The sequence below is a fragment of the Hylobates moloch genome, unplaced genomic scaffold (assembly GCF_009828535.3).
Source record: "Hylobates moloch isolate HMO894 unplaced genomic scaffold, HMol_V3 SCAFFOLD_4, whole genome shotgun sequence".
NCBI lineage: Eukaryota > Metazoa > Chordata > Mammalia > Primates > Hylobatidae > Hylobates > Hylobates moloch.
The window spans coordinates 60908307-60929015 of NW_026652279.1; the positions used below are offsets into that span (position 1 = coordinate 60908307).

Below are 20709 nucleotides of genomic sequence, written 5' to 3' on the forward strand. Positions count from 1 at the left end.
TTATGCATTTTACCTGAATCATGGCAACTTACTACATGTCTCCTGAATTAACCTGTATGCCACCTCCACAGGTAAAACTCGTTCTCGCAAACCTCTCCAGCTGGTGGTTGGCACTCTGACACCGAGCTCAGTCTTCCTGTCCTGGGGTTTCCTCATCAACCCACACCATGACTGGACATTGCCAAGTCACTGTCCCAATGACAGGTAATATTAGCACTTGCTTTTAATAGCATCTGTACATGCTTTGGAAGAATATGTAAGTATCAGGACTATTACCATTGACTTAACACCTCTTAGCTGTACAGCCTGTTCTAGGTGTGAGGGGAACAAAGTCAGGGGCCCTGCCCTTGAGAAGGTTATCTACCTGAATAGAAAACACATACATGTAATTCTTTTCAAAAATCATAAACTATTATACAAGGAAGTATGAGTCAAATAGCAAATGGGTGGTATCAATAATAAGTGCAACTAGAAACTCAGAAAACGGGGCCAAAGGCAGTTAGGAAAGACAATTAAAAGTTGGAAAGTTGATTGGAAAAGGATGGATCTTTGATCTCGCAATTGAAGCACTTAAATCATACTTCTCAAAGTGTGGTTCCCAAAGCAAGCAGTATCACCATGTCTTGAATTTGTCAAAAAGGTCAATTCTCAGGTCACCCTCAGACTCACTGAGTTAGAAACTCTCAAGGTGGGACCCAGCCATTTGTGTTCTCACAAGCCTTCCAGGTGGTTTTGATGCCCACTGAAGTTTGAGAATCACTGGCTTAGAAAACTGAGGAGAGACACATAGGCAGAGATACAAGCAGAGGAAAAGCAAGTTGGAAATGAAGCTACCATTTTCTTTGGAAGAACAAATGGGAAAAATCTAAGTATATTTTTAAACTACTGCCATTTATCCATCCAACCATTTGATGGCATGTATTTAGATGCATTGGATGGATATGTAATAGGCCCTGTGCTACATGCTGAACCATACTTCTAGGTTGGTTATAAAATATTACTTATAATTATATATTACTTATAAAAAAATTTATAAAAGTTATAAATATAACTTTTTATAAATATAAAAATTTATAAATATAAAATTTATAAAAGTTATAAAATATTACTTATAATTATATATATTTTTAAAGTTTTCTATTTTAAATACATTCAAAGTGATTTTTACATTTCAGAAGTTTTCTTATTCCCTTTTTGAATAAAAATATATTGAGGTATAATTTAAACACAGTAAAATGCATAAATATTAGTGTACAGTTTGAGTTATGACAAATGCCTATAACCATGTATCCAATACCCATCAGGAAATAGAAAAATTTTATCACTCTAGAAAGTAATTTCCTCCAGAAACAACCATTGATTTGATTTCTGTCACCATAGATTAGTTTTGCCTACTCTAGAATTCCATATAAATGGAGTCATATAGTATGGGTTTTTTGACTGTCTTCTTTCACTGAGCATTCACATTCATTCATGACATTGCAGATATCAATAATTCATTCCTTTTTTGTACTCCTGAGTGATAGTCTATTATGTGAATATTCAAAAGTTTATTCTCTTGCTAATGAGCACCTGAATTATGTTTTTTTTATTTATATGAATACAGACTGTATAAACATTTTTGCATAAGATTTTGGTGGACATGTATTTTAATTTCTCTTCAACATAAGTGGAATTTCTGAGTTATAGGAAGATGTATATTTGATTATTTTTTGCCTAATTTTTCCATCTACATTCCCACAAGCAGTGTAGGAGAGCTCTGATTGCTCCACATTCTAAAGCAGCATTTTGGGTGGTCAGCATTTTTCATTTTAGCCATTCTAGTGTAGTAGTTTTTCATTACAGTTTTGATATGCATTTCCCTTACACTAAGGCTATTGCATATTTCTTAATATGCTTTTTGGCCATGTTTATGTTTTTTGTAGTGTTTTATTTATTTTTATTTGTCCAAATCAAACTAAAATGAAGGAATTTTAAAAGTGTTTATAAGTTCTGAAAATTACCTTTCATCTGACGTTGGGAAATCTAGACTCAAGAAAAAAATTAAATTTTCCTTCATATGCCCATGGTTCTCAAGGGATGAATACTTGGAAAAACATGTAGAAGATATTGCCAAAACCCAATTATTTGAAAAATAATTTTGAAATGTTTCAAAGAATCTGAAATACTTTTTATTTCACCTACCACTAATCCCATGACTTATTTTTTTTGGAAAATGGACTCGAAAGAACATGCCTCCTTGTGATAATTCCGGTTCCTAATGGATTGGTCTAGGGTACTAATGCTGAGAAAACAAACATTTATGAATTGCTCTTTTTCTTTTTAAAAATTATCTTGATAAAAAATGTTATGGAGAAAGAAAGGGAGAAGAGAGGAAGGAAGAAAGGAAATTTGGTAGTCTTACAGCAAAATGCAACCTGATTTTAAGGGTTACTCAGCTTGCTTGATAAATCTGTAGGACTGCTTGTTTCAATAGGTCAGTAACCTGGCAAACTTGTGTAGCATAATTTGGAGTAATTTCTTCCTCCCACCCTCAAGCCTCTCCTCCAACTTCACTTTGTCCTACTGACTTTTCTGTAAAAGAATCTATCTGATGACTGATTCTAATTGATAGATGTTGCCATGGTTTGACAGCACCCGGAGATAATTAACATAGAGAAAGGTAGGACAGATGACCTAATGGAGCTAGGATTCTAACCCAGGCCGTTGACTCTAAGGCCCAAGCATGGATCTCACCCTCACCCTCACCCCCTTGCACATGCACCCTGGCTCTACGCTTATCAAATAGATGGAATTATGCACATCACAATATTCAAAATCGATAATTTCATTTTGAATAAAGTCTTTTGAAAGATACAATAATGACAAGCAAGATATTCTTGACCAAAGTAGGGAACCATTAGGACATGAGTTGAAGGGAAGAATTAAACAGTAATGACTAAAAAGGAGTATTTGGAGTACTTGTAAATTTCATTTTCCTATGCTACCTTTCTCCCTAATTAGCATAGTTAATAAATTGACATTTAAAGTCTTTGTGATGTTTGAGGAAAAAATAATAGTCCCGATTTAAAAGCCTGAAAATACTGTACATATTAGAAGCATCCAAATAAATCTGCCAGAACTACAAATTAGTGTAATTAGAAGCAGACTAGACTTGGAGAAATCTACCCTCATATGTTCACGCAGAATTTTTTTAGAATTTAGTCTAATCCGGTAGGTTAACATAAGCAATAATAGCTAAAAATGATGGTTATTTCCTGAAAATTGGAAGATTAATACAGCTAAAGTTTTCCTTCAGGAGTATCTTTTTACAAAACCATTGCAATCTGAATGCACTTGGCTCGCTACAGGAACACCAACTGGTATCATTTTAATTCATTGATATTTGGTTCCCTCTGTACAGTCTCTGATTTTTTAAAAAAATGATTTACATTGGTTTGTGCAGCCTCATTTATCCTGTGCAAATAACTTAGTGAATTTGTTTTTATATTTTGACTATGGATTTTGGATATCAAAGCTCTTAGGTAGTAAGTTTCCAGTTAGAAAACCCTCGTTGTTTTTGTTTTGTTTTTAGCTTGAAAGTATCAATGAAATGTCACTTTATCCTTTGTGGCGCATGTTTCTATACCTATTTGCACAGGGTCTTTATGGGTCTCCCATGCTTTAAGATTCTTTTCTGAGTTCACGTTGGAGAGCAGATGTGCTTCATTTACAGTTTTTATTCTTAGTGGGTTTTGAATGGAAGAGTGTACACATTTGTCTTCAATAGAGCCTCAATTTGAAAGAAAGATTTCCAGTTGGCCCTGATGAAGAGTCAAATACTTTTAACCCAAATATATTTCACCATTAATAGCTTATGTTTTCTTTCTCATGTTTCCAACTTGTTAAAGATTTCAAGATTCCTTTGGTTCTCACTCTTTTGCCAACGTATTAAAGCTTTATGAATAGTTTAGAAATCACTTTCACATTTTCTAACATTCTCATCTTGTGAGTTTTTTTTTTTTTTTGAGAGAGAGAGTCCTGCTCTGTCGCCCAGGTTGGAGTGCAGCGGCGCAATCTCTGCTCACTGCAAGCTCCGCCTCCCAGGTTCACACCATTCTCCTGCCTCAGCCTCCCAGTAGCTGGGACTACAGGTCCCCGCCACCACGCCTAGTTAATTTTTTGTATTTTTAGTACAGACGGGGTTTCACTGTGTTAGCCAGGATGGTCTCGATCTCCTGACCTCGTGATCCGCCTGCCTTGGCCTCCCAAAGTGCTGGGATTACAGGCGTGAGCCACCGCGCCCGGCCGTGTTTATTTACTCTTAGTGTAGAATGAGGGCTCTCCTCTTTGGCCAGTCCAGAGCAGACTCTTTTGCCTTTCTTCCGCCCCCAAGTTTGTAAGAAGTGAGTATTTTCAGTGTCTGAATTCTCACCTGATTGACCCCAGTGCCTTGTTACATGTCTTGCCATGTAAGTTTTAAGCTCGGTGAGGGCAGGGACCCCGTGTATTTTGCCCACCGTTATTTCCCGGTCCCCCGAAGAGCATCAGGAACATAGCAGGCCCCAAGTAAATACATGCTGAATGAAATAACCAGTGAAATGTCAACATTCTCACTTTTATGTGTTACCATTACCTCAAACTCAACATGACAAGATTAAACTCAGACTTTTTCTCTTGAAATATCACCTCACTTGTCTCTGTATTGCTTTCTAAAGTAGTATCATTGCCCCATTCGCTCTAACTTAAAACTTCATTCATTTTCTATTTTTCACCTACTATCGTTTATGAAGGCCCCAAGATACATTCCTTTTTCTTTTGAGATGTACCCATATCTGCATCTGTGTCTTCTCCTTCTCCACTTCACACTAATGTTCCCAATCCAAGCATGCCTCACCTTACCCTGGATTCTGACAATAGCATCCTGGCTACATTCCCTGCTATTTTCTTCCCCCAATCTATCCTAGCTTCTGCAGTACTGAGGAAATCTAGACTATCCTTTATCAACTCACTCTTTCCTCATCCTGAATTTATCTTTAACTCTCCTCTCTTTTTTCAAGAAACACAATTCTGACTTCAGACAGTGCTCATGATCCCATCTTTCCCATGTCATCTAAGCCTTTGCTGCCCCAGTGATCTCCTCTCTCTGCCATTTGCCCTTTCGCAGGCAATGGTGCCCTGTGCCTCCTGCTGGCAAGCATGCTAAAAGTTTCTCTCCCCGAAAACAAAGCCTTCTGTTGATCCTGTTATGTATTCTAAGCTACTTTTCAGTCTCTTTTAATTTCCAAACTTTTCAGAGTTATGGCTCCCACATTCTGATTTCTGTACCATCCACACGGTCCTCATCCCTTCTCACTAGTTTCCATCCCTTTTCCACTGTTCCATTGAAATGTCTCTTGGCAGTCACTAATGACCAATTAGTTACCAAACCCAGTAGAGTTTTCTCAGTCCTTATCCCTCTTAACCTATTCTTAAACTCTTTCTTTGACATTTTTATTTAGATTTTCCTCTTGCCTCTTTAACCATTTGTATTAGGGTTTCCTAGAGGGACAGGATTAATAGGATAGATGTATATACATGAAGGGGAGTTTATTAAGGAGTATTGACTCACAGAATCACAAGTTGAGGTTTCACAACAGGCCGTCTGCAAGCTGAGGAGCAAAGAAGCCAGTCCGCGTCCCAAAACCTCAAAAGTAGGGAAGCTGACAGTGCAGCTTTCAGTCTGTGGCTGAAGACCCAAGAGCCCCTGGCAAACCACTGTCGTAAGTCCAAGAATCCAAAAGCTGAAGACTTGAAGTCTGATGTTTGAGGGGAGGAAGCATCCAGCACAGGGGAAAGATGGAAGCTGGAAGACTCAGACAGTCTAGTCCTTCCAACTTCTTTTGCCTGCTTTATCCTAGCTGTGCTGTCAGCTGATTAGATGGTGCCCACCCAGATGGAGGATGGGTCTGCCTCTCCCAGTCCACTGATTCAAATGTTCATCTCTTTTGGCGACACCCTCACAGACATACCTAGGAACAATACTTGGCTTCCTTCAATCCAATCAAGTTGACACTCACTATTAACCATCACACCTTTCCTTTTCTCCTTTGCTCACTCCTTATTATATCTCCTAAATATGGAATTATGTTCTATCCTTGAATCTCTTACCTGCAGTACCCTTCTTATCTATGTCTAGTCTTTAACAATCCCCTCTATGCACAACAGTGCTTCCCAAACTTTGTGCATGCAAGTCAGGTAGGGAACCTTATTAAAATGCAGATTCTGATTCAGTAGGCCTGAGAAGGAGCCTGAGAATCTGCATTTTTAAAAGCTCTCAGAAATTGCTTTTGTTGCTGTTCTACAGAGAACAGAAGTGGCAAGTATGTAAATGACTTCCAGGGTTGAATCTCTGACCTGGGCCCATTTTCAAGTTACTAAGATTATGTTTTCAGTTGTCCATGGAATATTTTCATCACAATAACCAGGTAACTGTGATTGGCACCTCACACTCAGACTAAATTCATACTTTCTACACTATTAAAAGAATACTTTTCCCATCACTTTATTCTCACTTTTGAAAACTCAGTTTTAACTTTTTTCACTTTCTTTGGTACCCATATCCTATAAGGAGTCTGGTTTCATCAATTCTTTCTTAGAACTATAACTTTAATCTGTTCTGATTTTTATGTGTGTGTGTGATTCCTTTCCTTGTTATCTCACATCTGGACTATACCTTGAGATGCCTCCCTCCAGTTTCTCTGTGACTTATTCTTCCACACTGGTAATTCTAGCTTCCTTCATTACTGCTCAACTTTATTTACCTACTGAGGAATTGCCACCAGCTCCCCACTGTCTAGGAAAATAAGTCATAGAATCTCTCAAGGAATATACCTCAACGCATATCTGAGTCATGCTTATGAAATGAGGTGTAAATCCAATCCACTCTGCTTTCCAGGGGCCTGGGTAGTATGTCCTGAAGTAAACCACATCACTGGAATGGGATTTAAAATGCAGCCTGTCCATTTCTCAGTTTCAGGCTGGATAGTGCCACACCCAACCCCACCTCTATGCTGTGTGCTTTCCATTCTGCCTTCTTCAGTCATACACATGCATGTCTACCTCCTTCATTAGAGTGCAAGCTCACTTTTGAAACTCTGCAGAGTACCACTTGCTTCCATCTCACACAGAACCCAGCATTGTATTTTACAATAGTAGTTCTCAACATATAAGTGAATATGCAAGTGGGATGTCAACAAGAGGCTTTAAAAATCATCTAGCCAGTCTGTTCAGCTCTTGAAGCTTCTTTGCAACATCTCCCATGCAGAGTCCACAGTGAGCATCTCCAGGGATGGCATCATAGCATGGACATTGAAGATACAAATTCTGGTCACACTGACTTACCCAAGTTCAAAACTCTGCTCTATTATCATCTTAGTTGCTTTGCATGGGTTGCTTAAATGCTTTTAGTCTTGGTTTTCTTACCTGCAAAAAGGGGTAAGTAATATCATAGGGTTGTCAAAATTTAGTAAGATGACACATGTAAAATGGTTAATGCAGTGTCTAGCATGCAGTGAACACTCAAAATTATACTGTCTGCTGCTAGCCTTCTCATTGCTTTGATATTACTTACTTTCTGTTATAATTGCCAACTTCAGGCAAGCCATTCCGTTTCAGATAGCTCTAATATCAGTAGAAACATTTCTTTTGTTGTACTTAAACCAGCCACCAGTGGATGATACTATACAAAGAAAGGAGATCTTAAAAATAGTTGACCAGTTTGTGATGAGTCAGAATTCAATTCACATTTGAGAATCATGGTAAAAATAACTTGCATTTGCCTTATCATGATCCTACTGTTGAGTTAGGAAAATATGGTTAGACAGACTCACGTTACTTTTTTTCAGAGGTAAACTCTAGATTACTGTGTCAACCCATTACTTTCTATTTGGCCATAGATGTAAAAACTACCAAATAAAAGTGGATTTTGTGGTCTACAAAAAAAAAAAAAAGAAAAATAGTTGACCAGTTTGAAAATTATCACGAGTCCAAAGATATTAAGGACCTAAACTGGGGCTCACATGCTACCTTGGAATAGTGGAGAGGCAAGTGGAAGAGAATTCTCGTAAGAAAACATACTTGGATTTGACAACTGATTGGATATGAGGGGAGAAAGGACTCTGAAGTCACCAGAAATGGGGATCACAAGAGAAACAGATTTGGAGAAGAAAATGAAGAGTAGATTTTAAGTTAGTTTTGAAATTCACAGAGCATTAAGTAATTTGATCATAAGGTTTTACTATAATAAAGAGGTCAGCCACCAGATTGCAAAGAAATATAGACATTTTGAGTGGTAAGAAAGTGGAAGAAGACAGATTATTAAGAAATTTCATGTTAAAATATAGTGGCAGGTTTAAGAGAAAAGTACTAGTTTTAATTTTGTTGGGATAGAATGAAAGATATTTAAACAACTTTTAGACTTAGGGAAAGGTCCGTAAAGGATCAAGAGAAAGGTTGGAGATCTGGTGGAACAAGGAAGTGGAATACAATTATCGAGAAACTTATCTCTGAGAAGATGAGAATGCTTTTTCCCTTGAAATCAGCGTGGGACAAAGAGAGAATGAAGGGGAAGAGAGACCCTTTAGAGGAAGGGGATGAGGGCAGAATTTTTCTCAGTAGTTACAGTCTCAGTAAAGCAAGAAGCGACACTGACAAAGACAGTGTCAGGAAGTGTTCTTTGACATGAAGAGTCAAAAATATGGGAAATAGATGTTTTAGGAAATGTAAAAGTGGTGAATCACATAGAAATAAAAGCATTCCTGAAGAAAGTATGGAAAACCCAAAAGACAGTCAACCACGTACATTAAGCTGGGGTAGTTCATAGAAGGACTAAGCTTAGTTTGGTGTTCAATTTCTTCACTTAGTATAATTCACTACCAGTTACATCATAAATTCAGTTTATGGAGTTTCTACTTCTGTCTCAGGTACTTTGTTAGAATAGAATATCCAATATGTTGCTGGAATAAATTTTTAGAAACAGAAAGGATCTAAAAGATAGTGGAGTCCAGTCCCCCTCTGAGAAATTGATTCTTAAGAGGGTGGAGAGATGCCCCCCTCCCAAGATCATGCTACAAGTTTGCAGCTGACTAAAATCCTAGTCAAGCTACTACCTGCCTTTCTGCTACATTTTGAGAAGCTGTGGATTTTCCAATGCTATAACAGCAATCATTGGCAGCACTGAGACTCCTCAGGTGGCCCAAGCACAGAATGATGCCAGTTGAACCAAATCCTACCTTCAACAGTTTCTTACCTCTTAATTAGGATATGAGATGCTCTTGTTCTTAAAATCCAAATTGCTGGAGGCAGACTTTCTAGAAGTCTAGTCTGATGACATTCATAGACTACTACCTCTATTTTTAATAGACTTGTTGCCTGTCTGTGCACTTGGGCTCAATTTTAATCATTCACAGAAAAAGAGTCAACTAACCTTTGACAGAAGACTGTGACTATATGTTATGGTAAATACACATTAAAACAAAAACTAAAAAGGCTTCAATAATGTGAAATGCTGATTACTTTTGTTTTTCTTCCATTCTGGTTCATTTTTCCATCTTTTTCCATATCTTTTGCCTAGCACCACAGTTGAATGAGTCCAGTGCAGTACAAAAGGCATTAGATTAGGAGTCAGAAATTGGCATTTGCCTGAGTCTGTCAGTGATTATCAGGGCTTAGACACTTCTTGGGTTCTCTTCTTCTTGTACGATAATTCTTTCTCTGCTCAGAGTTTATTGTATGGATAAACTGAAATAGGTAAATAAAAATCATAAGCCCTGTGCAAATGTATAATGCAGAAGTTTATTGTGTTTGGCTTCAGTTTGCATTGGTTCTGTAGGAATGGTGCATTATGCAAAGATGTGTTGCAAAATATAGTTGTAGACCTAATGGCTTAAGTCAGTATGTCTTGGGAATTGAATAATTGGTTATTTAGAGATATTATATTCTAATTTTTAAATGACCCTTTGAGCACCACATATTCATTTCACAAATATTTATGGAGCACCTACTATGTACTAGGTTATAAAGAACTGTTTATTATCATAAGACCTATATTTTGTTTTAAGATCAATGAAAATTTACTTCACCACTTTAAGTGTAGTTAAGTGGCCTAATCTCTCTGCTTGAAAAAAGATGATAGTGCTATAAAACAAAATTGGAATTTGCCTATAATATACAAGTATCAGCTGAGACAGTGTAGGAAAGGACAAACCTAACTAGGAGAAGAAGGGCAAAATGCCTAAACCTTTATTTTCCTGAAAAACTTGGTATAAGAGGGTATTTCAAATGTTTTGTGATCAAAATGGAAAAGATTTACACTCTGGATTTTTAAAACATGGTGAAGTTTAGAGTTTTGTTTTTTTTTTTTTTAAACAACAAAACATTTCTGTCTCATTTATTCATAAGAAGGTTATGTGAGATCAAGTTGACTGCAAAGCCTTGAATCTGACCTTCGGTAGTTCTGTTAGCAACAGGACTCCTGCATCATGAAAGCAATTAAGTCCTCAGAAATGTATCTACTAGAGATGCATAATTTTGGTGGCCCATCTGGTCTGATTTTAGCTTCTCAACATTGTTCTAAGAGCCAGGACAAGGGAAAAAACAACAACAAAAATTTCGTGCAGCATACTTGTCAAGAAATGCATTTCGTAAATCACTGATATTTTGACTCACAGGACACAAAGGATTTCTATTACATTCTATTACAATTCAATAATATAAAATTTGTTTCCAGTAGCAGTTAGTGTTTGGTCTGGAACAGCCTCCTTCACTTATTCTGTTTTCTGCTACTTTGGAACGCGGGAATGGAGCCCTGAGTACAGCTTTCACTAGAAAGGAGCAAGCTAATCAATGATCGCAAGCCTTTCAGTGGTTTGTGCCTAGTAAGAAAGTAGGCTGAATATACAAATGCATCTCATCTCTCTCTCTACTTATTAAACTACAAACCCCTGCTGACTTCATGGGCATACTACCTTCATGGGCATGCTACCTTCATGGGCATACTATTAGATCCCCAACTTAGAAGAGCCCAAATTTGATTTAATGTTCTGCTGTCACTCTCTTAAGATTCCTAATAACTTTTGAACAGAGTCTACATGTTCATTTCGTATTGAGCCCCACAAATTAGGTAGCCAGTTTTGATACTCATCTCTAAATACTGGGATTGTTTTGCATCACCAAGAGCTTAGGCTTGACACTTAGAGAATGCTCAATAAATGTTTTCAGAATGAGCAAAATTTCTGATTTTTTAAAGCTTTTAATAAAAGCAAGTAACCTTGATCTTACTCCATTTAATTTTGCTGATGCAAGGAGTGGAGGAAAGGTACTAAACTTTTGAGGAAAATTTTAAGATATAAGATGGACCCAAAAATGTTTACCCAATGCCTATGTTTCCATCGTCATAACATGGCAGCTACTATTTTCTATTAACTTAGTGTTTCTTTAAAAATAAAAAGCAGATGAAGTTTACCTATCGACCGCACCTCAAATCCTATTTTTCTCCTCACCTGCTCACTAGGAGTTAAAGCACTATCATAAATGTTGTATCCTTCCGGTATTTGTTATCCCTTTATAGTGCCAGGAATAATATTTGGTAACATATTTCATATGTCTTAATACGTATGTAAATGATAGGAAACTATATGCACCAATCTGTAATTTGTTGTTTTTATTAGATATTTTGTTTCTAAAATCTATCCACATCGATACATGTAGTTCTCTCATTCACTCTCATTACTGTATATAGTAGTGTACTGTACTCGATCTGCTGCCCCACTTACAGAGGCTGTCTAAAGTAGACTCAGAGAAGTCTTTCTTTGTATTGCGATTCTGCCACTGCCACTGGTAAAAGTCAGTAGCTGGGTGATATTGGGCAAGTTAAGTGAATGTTCTGAAACTCCATTTTCACATTTGTAAAATGAGATTAATAATTTCCACAGTTAAGATGTTTTCATGACAATTAAACCGGGTAATACATGTAAAACCTAGGTTCAAAAAATAGTGGTAGGGATTATTTTACACATATATATGTATATATTTATGTATATATGAGTATTATGAAGGCCTACGTAAATACGTAACAGTGATATTGAATTGGCGTTAACTTTTTTTATTGTACTCTTAACTTCGCTATTGGTCTTCTTTTTAATAATAAAAAGAGCTCAACCTTAAAATGCAGTACTGAATACATCTTAGTCTTAGGTTCTTTTTTTTATGAAATTGAATGATATTACCTCTAACATATCCTCCATGGACGAAAAAGCTCAAACTCATACAACTATGAAACTACCATACTAGTTATAAAATGGTGCCTATATTCTACTCTGTGTATAATAGAATATTATACATAGTGTAATATCTGTGTTTTTTCTAGTGTTTTCCAACTTCCATCTTGCAAAGCAGCAAATAATAGAATGAGAATTCTGGAATTCCATCGGGCCAAAACTGTGCTGCTGCAAAGACTCCAACCTGCAATGAGAAATTAAAAACCTAAGCACACGTTGAGCTTATTTTTTTCATGTTCTCTGCAAATTTTTTAAAAATCAGAAGAGAAGCCAATATTAAATAGTATCCCAAGTTGGTTGAAATCTGTGATTAAGTAAGAAACTTGAAATAACATTCTGAATCCCCCTGTGATTTTAAAGCATTATATTCTGGTTATTCAACAGATTTTATACAATTCGCTATCGAGAAAAGGATAAAGAAAAGAAGTGGATTTTTCAAATCTGTCCAGCCACTGAAACAATTGTGGAAAACCTAAAGCCCAACACAGTTTATGAATTTGGAGTGAAAGACAATGTGGAAGGTGGAATTTGGAGTAAGATTTTCAATCACAAGACTGTTGTTGGAAGTAAGTGCCTAGAAATGTTTGTTTCAGTAAGCTTTTATAATTTTTTCTTAGTTACCTAATTTTTAATTATGTTATTCATTGTATAATATGAAATAAGCTAATTCCTAAGCTCTAGCATTTATGAAAATATAGAAGCAAACAGGATATTTTGATCATTGATATTTCAGAATCTTTAGTTATAAGTGATTTTTAAAATAAGTAATAAATATTTGATGCCTCCATTGATGTCATTGGCTATTGTATTATAGTAGTTTAAAATCAATCCCTACCTGCAAACACCAACAGAACCAGAAAAACAATAACATGTACCAACGTTCAGAATGGAAATCTAGACCAGTAGAGATGCCCATAAAAACACTTTCGGGAACCTTGAGCTTTCTTCCAGTCATCCTATCATTAAAACTTCATTGGCATCAGTGTTTAAAATGATAGTAATTAAAATTATACATCCAAGTTAGAGGACGAGTTGTAGTTGTCTTCATAATGATTAGCTAGAGCTAACTTGGGAGCAAGGAGAATAAAAATAATGTCATTTTTCCCTTGTTTCATCAGGTAAAAAAGTAAATGGGAAAATCCAAAGTACCTATGACCAAGACCACACAGTGGTATGTAACAGTTTATTTTCAAGAATGTTTTTAAAAAATTGTATCTGCATTGTTAAGGAAATAGTCTTATTATAAGATACTGAAATTAGATTAACTGACTAACTATGAAACAGTGGAGAAAGTACTTAGTTTTAGGAGTTAGTTTCTTTTTCTTAATACTAAGTAAAAGCATGATTTCAAATCATCTGATTTGTTTGAAGTTCTAAAATTCTGAGATTCAATGTAGCTTATTCTAATATTTCAGTGTTCTGGGTATTTCAAGGTTATACATATTATTTTCTGTCGATTGCTTTTTAATATAATGTTTCAAGAGCAAATTGATACATGCTTTATGTACATTGCTACAGCTCAAACCTTTCCTTTCTATTTTCTATCGTACCCTACTTAAAAGAGCCAGTCTTTTTCACAGTGATGGAACAACCAGTTTGATTTTGTAAAATGCCCAGCCTCTGTTCAGTTCAGATAATGTTTGTGTTTTATGAACCAGGCATTTCCCCATGAATCTAAAAACATCCTTTTCTCTCTCACTTCAGCCACTCGGTTTCTCATGCTCTCTTTCCTTCTACTTTTCAAAATCTATTCTCAGGAAGCATCATGTTAAGTATATACCACCCCAGCTGGGATGACTGTAAGTCACTGTTAGAGCCACCACAGACATGTTCGTATTTCAAATCTCATACCCAGTAATTAGTTTGGTGCCAAAATAATTGCAGCTTTTGACATTAGAGTAACAAAGGACATTATATTACTGGGCAGACAGAGGAGGCAGTTCGGTGAGAAGAAGGGAATTTGGTGCTGACTTTGGCCCCTAGATACTGGAAGTATCCTACAGTCAAATGAATGTGCAAAGACTATTTGTGGGTGGAATTTTGCTCTCTGAGATGTGTGCTTGAAGTGTGTGGCTGAACATCTTTTTATGTCTAATTAAGGAGTCCACAGAATAGCCCCATAGATCATGTAGCCCAGTCTGGAAAAAAAATGGTGGTACATATTTCACTGGGATTAAAACCAAAAAAAGGAAGATTGGTTTTGGTGACAGAAAATAGTCTTAGATAAAGTAGAACTGACTAAAAATTAATCTGCCTAAGGCAAATGTTCATGTGGTTTGAAATGGCAGAAAAATGTGTTCATTGTGAAATTATTATCAAATAATAATTATGAGATTGTTATAATTGCTAGGAAAATATTTCGATGTAGTTCAGATATTAATACAAAAAAGAGATTGCAGGTAAATTCGTAGGCCTGTTTTTTTTTCTCGCTTTCTTTTTTTTAACTTGTCTGGTTGGTTTTTGGTTTTTAGGTTTTGCTGCTTTTCTAATTTTCTAATACTTAAATATTGAGAATGTTGAGCGGGAAAAGAAGCATTAACAAGGTTACCTATAACAAAACTACCTATAAAGGTAGTATAAAACCATTAATAATCTGGTAAAACTTTAGAACATCTTTTGTTTTCTAAGCATGTTTTCATTACAAATTAAAATCATACTATATTTGCAATTTTCTATCTTGCTGTTTTCACTTGGTCAAAATATGAACATATTTCATATCATCAAATGTTCTTCATAAACATAATTTTAATTGCTTTGTACTGTATGATCTAAATGCATGATTATAAGTTTCCAATTTGTAGGCATTTAAGTTACTTCTAATTGTTTTTAAATTGTGGGTGATGTTATAGTGAACACTTATGATAGGTTTATGAACACTTGTGATAAAGCTTTGTTCACAATGCTAATCATTTCCTTAAAATAGATACTTAGAAGAGGAATTAACAGTTTAGAGTTTTAACATTTTTAAGCCTTCCTAATACTATGGTCAGATTTCTTTCCCGAAAAGTGGTACTAATTTATAAACTTGCCAGCAATGTATCAGTTTATGTTGCTATAGTACCCTGATTGCCAACTTTATATATTTTCATCACTAAATTTTTGTCTAATAGCTTATAATTGTTATCTTAGTTTTTATTTCTCTGATTGCTGATAAAGCAGTAGTTTCTTCACTTGTTTATTAGCCAGTTGTATTTTCCATTTAATGACGTTCTCTTGCAGTTCTTTTTTGGGCGTTTCATGGGTTCTCTTTAGAACTATATAGTCTAAGACTGTATACATTAAAGAAACATTGACCTGTTGATGATACTATCTAGAAATATTTTTCTCACATTTGTTATCGCTTAAGTTTGCTCATAGACGCTTTTGAAATAGACAACTCATGAAATTTCCTTAACCAAATTATTAGACTTTTCCATTGTGATATCCTCAATTGCATTATATTTTAGAAAGACCCTCCCTCTCCAGAGAGCAGATAAATATTTCTTTCCTTTCTTTTAGTTTTATAAGTGGTTTGATTTTATAATAATTCTGTGAATTTTATTTAACTATGGTATATAGTAAGGTTCTATATTGATTAGGCTATGTATTTTTCCCCCAAATAACCAATTGGCTTAGTACTGTGTATTTATGTATTGAATTGTGCCTCTCCCTAAGTTCCCTTCATCTTTGTCTCTTAAATCCAGTCAACATTGTATAGGAAAGGTAGATCTGCTGTACCTCACAAGCAAAACAGTGGGATAGAATTGCTCTTTCATCCTCTTCTAGAACAATCCTCATTCTTTGTTGTGAATGGTTTCCTAGGAAGCATGCATTGTCTCCTACCCTCTTGGCTGTCACGCTTAACTTTTCATGTGACTCCATGATATCATTTCTTTCATTCCCTCTTTTCAGCTATCATATCCCAGTAATTTGTATTTGTCTTGGCAGGATATTTCATTTAGGATGAGTTACTCAGCAAGATTGGGAAAGATGATTGACGTTTTACTCTCAGGGAATTTAATTTTTTCCCCCTCAATATAAGCAGCCATGATAGGAAGGGCTAGGAAGCAACTGCCTGCCTGCATGACACAGAGCCAGGCATTTTATCACTTCAAGCTGTGAGGTGGAGTATCCTGACTCCAGCCAGCTCTGATGAGTTTAAAACTCTTTGTTATTTCCAAAGGAAAAACCAAATTCATTAAAAAGATATTTTAAGCCTTCTTTGAGAAGCTTTATTATTTCCTTCTGGACAGCAAAAAAAAAAAAATTTATATATATATATATATATATATACACATATACATGAACTTACATCTCTGCTGTCAGGTAGCTCTGGGACATGGGGAAGTAGTAACAGAACTGCATGGGATAACTTTGACCATCTTATGTGACCACATAGAATTGATTCTGAAAACTGGTTTGATACTTTAGAGGTATATTTTAGTCCAAAGAAGTGTATACCCAATTATTCACCCATCTCTTCTCTGAGACCTATCTTAGAAGGCAGTACTTCAAGAGATATGAAATTAATTTCACGTGTTTTGCTTTTTGGATTTCAAGCAAAAAGATGCATTGAAAACTTTTTTTATTCATATGAACATGGTTACACCTGAAACCTGAGAAGCAGCAAAAACTCTTGAACATCTTCCAATAAGAGGTATTCAGAATGGAAAAAAAGAACTTGAACTTTAGGCTATCCATTTTAAAGATAAATAAATTTTAGGTCAAAATTTTGAATACAAAATACAGCCCATCCTACCCTTCTGGTTACACTATATCTTGTAATTCATATATCTAGATATGTGTTCTGCTGGCAGGCAAGCCCCAGTGCAGTTGTGCCTAGAACGTATAGCAGGGAATCTCTTCTAGTTGGCTGGTGCCTTTGTTCTACCAATTATTAAATGTTTTCAATATTGCTCCTACCTATACCTCTAGAAAAATCAGAGAAAGGGCATATGCAGAAACAAAACTGTGTTCTTTCTATATAAAATAAATCACTTGAGATCTATATGATTGAGGAAGAAAAAGATACATTTATCATGATGCTCGTGCTATTTTTTTTTCCATTTAGAGAATCTAGGACACTCTTTTCTGAAGGTAAAACCTAATGTTTACTATTAGGTTTTATTATTTTAAAAAATAAAGAATGATGGCTAATACTTTCATACATTTTCTATATTTTGAAAAAATGTATTAACTAGCTAACTAGACAAAATCAATATTTGAAGTATGTAGCATTTATTAACAGATTTTTGAAAGCAAATTTAATTATTTAATCTAAATCTTCCTAGAATCAGGGTTCTCCAAAAATATGACATCTATTTTTATCGTTTTTTATTTTCCATCAGAGATCCACCCATATTTTAAGAAATCCACAGTTATTATCATCAAAAAGAGAAGTGGTACCAATTGTTAAAATGTAACAATTATCGAATGATTGATGTGAAGACAGATTACCTTTATGGTCCCCACCCACACTTTATGACTGTGTACAGTGAATGTATCAGGCATCCTTCCATTCTTAGCAATCCTTGTCTTAAGCAGAAACTTGAAAAATTTATATGTAGGCAAACTATTAATATATCATCAAAGGTTAAGTTGAGCAGAAATTTGAAGCCTTTTGAAAGTAGGACATTAGATTCACTTTTAGCCAGATGTTAGATTGAGTCAGTATGTTTTGTAAGTTTCATTAGAACATCCTAAAAGTGAATTAAAGCCAGAATCTAATATGCCCAAGTTCTCATGTGGTTTGACTCTTGAGTCATTGAAATTTGACTTTGAGCCACTGTTTTAGCCACTACCAAAATGGACAGCTCCTCTTTATCTCGGGGCCTGAAAATAATGTTAAACCTACAATAATCATATTCTGATCCCACAAAAATGTCAAATGGACAAACCTACAAAAAATAACATCCTTAGTTACCACTAACTTTATTATAGCTAATTTTCAGTATACTTTCAGGAGGAAGTTAGTGTAATGCAGGGTGAGACGCAAGTTCCTTGTCACGTGTGGTGGTAGCAGCATCTGCTGCTGCTGCTGCAGGTATTTCTAAAGAAGCATATGCTTTCCCTAGCCATGGCAAGAAAGCATGCTGCATTTTTCTGCAGGGGCATCACCTTTACACTTGAGTAGTCTCTCCTCATTGAGTTTCACCAACTGCATGCTTCACCACAGTGTCCCAGAAAATCGGTAAAAATAAATGATCTTAACAAGACTTCTGCTCAAGGCATAGCCCAACCTGAGTTTCTAATGGACAGGATATCTGGAAATGAAGAAGAAAAAAATCTATTATAGGACAAGAAAGAAATATGCTTTCTTCCTGGCATTCAGTAAACATTGAAAGACAAGAACTATGGAAGGAAGAAGCGGTGGAGGTTTGCAGCAAGAATGGGGAAATTGGCAAGCTGTGTAGAGAAAAGAGAGCCAGCAAGGGAATGACTAAGAAGGAAAATCGCTGCCAGAGTGGTGTCTGAGGACAGCAGTATTGTGCTGAGGCCACACCAGCCAAAATAGTGTGGAAGCCCGCGAGGCTGTCACTACCTCCTTCCCATTTCCAGGCCCCACACTGTCTACACCTGTAACTCTGATATACATTAATAGCTGTTCGTAATAACAAGCCTAGAAAAAGTAAGGAAAGGTCAGCAAGGAAATGTTTTTTAAAAACATTGTACATAAAACAGTTCTATTAAAATTGGATTGTAATTGGTTAAACACTGTATCTTGGAAATTATCACAGTAATTCATTTTGCAGTGAGTCTCGTTAACAAACTTTTCCCTGCCCTTTTATTTGATAAGAAGACGTAGGACAGGATTCACATTGTGAATTTCTGAATGGAAATTGTAGAGGTGTTGGCAGAGACATGTTGAGCCACAGGACTTTCCTGATGCCCTTTAAAAACCTACCTGTAGAGACGCAGCTATTTGTTCATTAGTAGAGTCCTTGAGCAGCTTTGGATTGTGGATTAAGCAGGAGAGCATTTCTAGGCCTAGAAAAAAAATTGCATTCTTCAGCTAAATGATTTTTTAATTTTTGGCAGTACATAGTGTAAATATGTTCTTGTCACTTTAACTGGACACTGGTCTGTAACTGGTCACTGGTCTGTACTGGAGTCAGAACTCAGAACAGAAACTTTATTCCATTCATGTGAAGAGCGGAATATTTTCCATTTGTCCTCGTCAAAAAATTGTTTGTTCAAAACAAATCATTACAACAAGGAAAATTAAACTGGTATAATGCAATTCAGTCAGCACAGCAACATGTAGGCTTTTCTGCTCTAATGTGTTAAGTATCTTGGAAAGACTTCGCATTCAACAAAACGTGCGCTAAGTACAAATGTGCACTAAGTGACAGGAGTTGTAGGGCAAATAGAGGACAGGCCATTCAAAAGCCTCTGTAGCTGCAGCCACAGCCTGAACAAAACTGATTATTGGTACCTAGAAAAATAATGTGGCTTTCCTGCCTGGCAGCTCCCATGTAGCTGAAGGTTGCCATGCCAAGCATTTAAAAGTCTCAGAAGTGTCAAACACATAGAAGCAGAGAGTAGAATGGTGGTTACCAGGGGGTGAGGGGCAAGGGGGCAGTGAGGAGATACTGGCAAAGGGTAGGAAGTTTCAGTTAGGCAGGAGGAGTAAGCTTTAGAGTGCTATTGCACAGCAGGGTGACCATAGTTACTATTAACGTATAGTTCAAAATTGCTGAAGATAAATTTCAAATGCCTCACCACAAAAAAATGACAGGTGAGGAGGTGGACATGGTAATTAGGTTGGTTTAATCATCCCACATTGTGCACTTAGATGAGAACATCGCACTGTACCCCAGAAATATGTACAATTATGAAAAAGAAATGATTTTTTAAAATAGCAAAAAATAAAAGTTGTTTTAACATGAACAAATAAAAATTCTCAGAGGAGTTAGAGGCTATATGCTGGCAACCCTTTTGCTGGAGCAAGGCAGGTGAGAACTAGACAGTGCAGGTGGAGGAGCTGGTGGGGCTTCTCTTAAGGTGGGCTCGTGGGTGAGTGCAGAGTGCCAAGGGTGGGCCTAACTTTTCTCCCCTGGGGAAGGATCTCTGTGCAAGTGCTCACATTTAATAGTTTTATAATAAAGTCAAAAGGGATCCTCCTGCCCATATAACTGCAAAGCTGAGAGTTTGGTATTTTTTTATCCTCCACTGAAAGTTATATTTATCTTCCTACTATTTCCCTCCTGTTGCCAAGAAAGAGCATGTCTAAATTATATTTGCATCATTCCTCTAGTTATCAATAGTGTATGAGCTAAGTTGCGATACAGAAGCATATGTGGTAGCTAAACAGATTGTTGATTAAAATAACTTTTTCTGCTTATAAATGTAACTTGCCCTTATCAGAAATTTGGCAAATATAGAAAGGTACACAAAATAAAATGAATGTTGGCTTACAAGAAATAAATACCGT

The 20709-nt window shown here is 36.1% G+C and overlaps 1 protein-coding gene across 8 annotated transcripts in view; it reads left to right on the forward strand.

Moving 5' to 3' along the window:
- Window positions 1-20709, forward strand: part of ABI3BP (ABI family member 3 binding protein) — a 248619-nt gene that overhangs the window by 96407 nt on the left and 131503 nt on the right. For all 8 annotated transcript variants that reach the window (XM_032150299.2, XM_058437575.1, XM_058437574.1 and 5 more), the window contains exons 4-6: window positions 72-204; window positions 12681-12862; window positions 13415-13467. In XM_032150299.2, the coding sequence (XP_032006190.1) occupies window positions 72-204; window positions 12681-12862; window positions 13415-13467 (368 nt within the window). The remainder of the gene's footprint in view (window positions 1-71; window positions 205-12680; window positions 12863-13414; window positions 13468-20709) is intronic.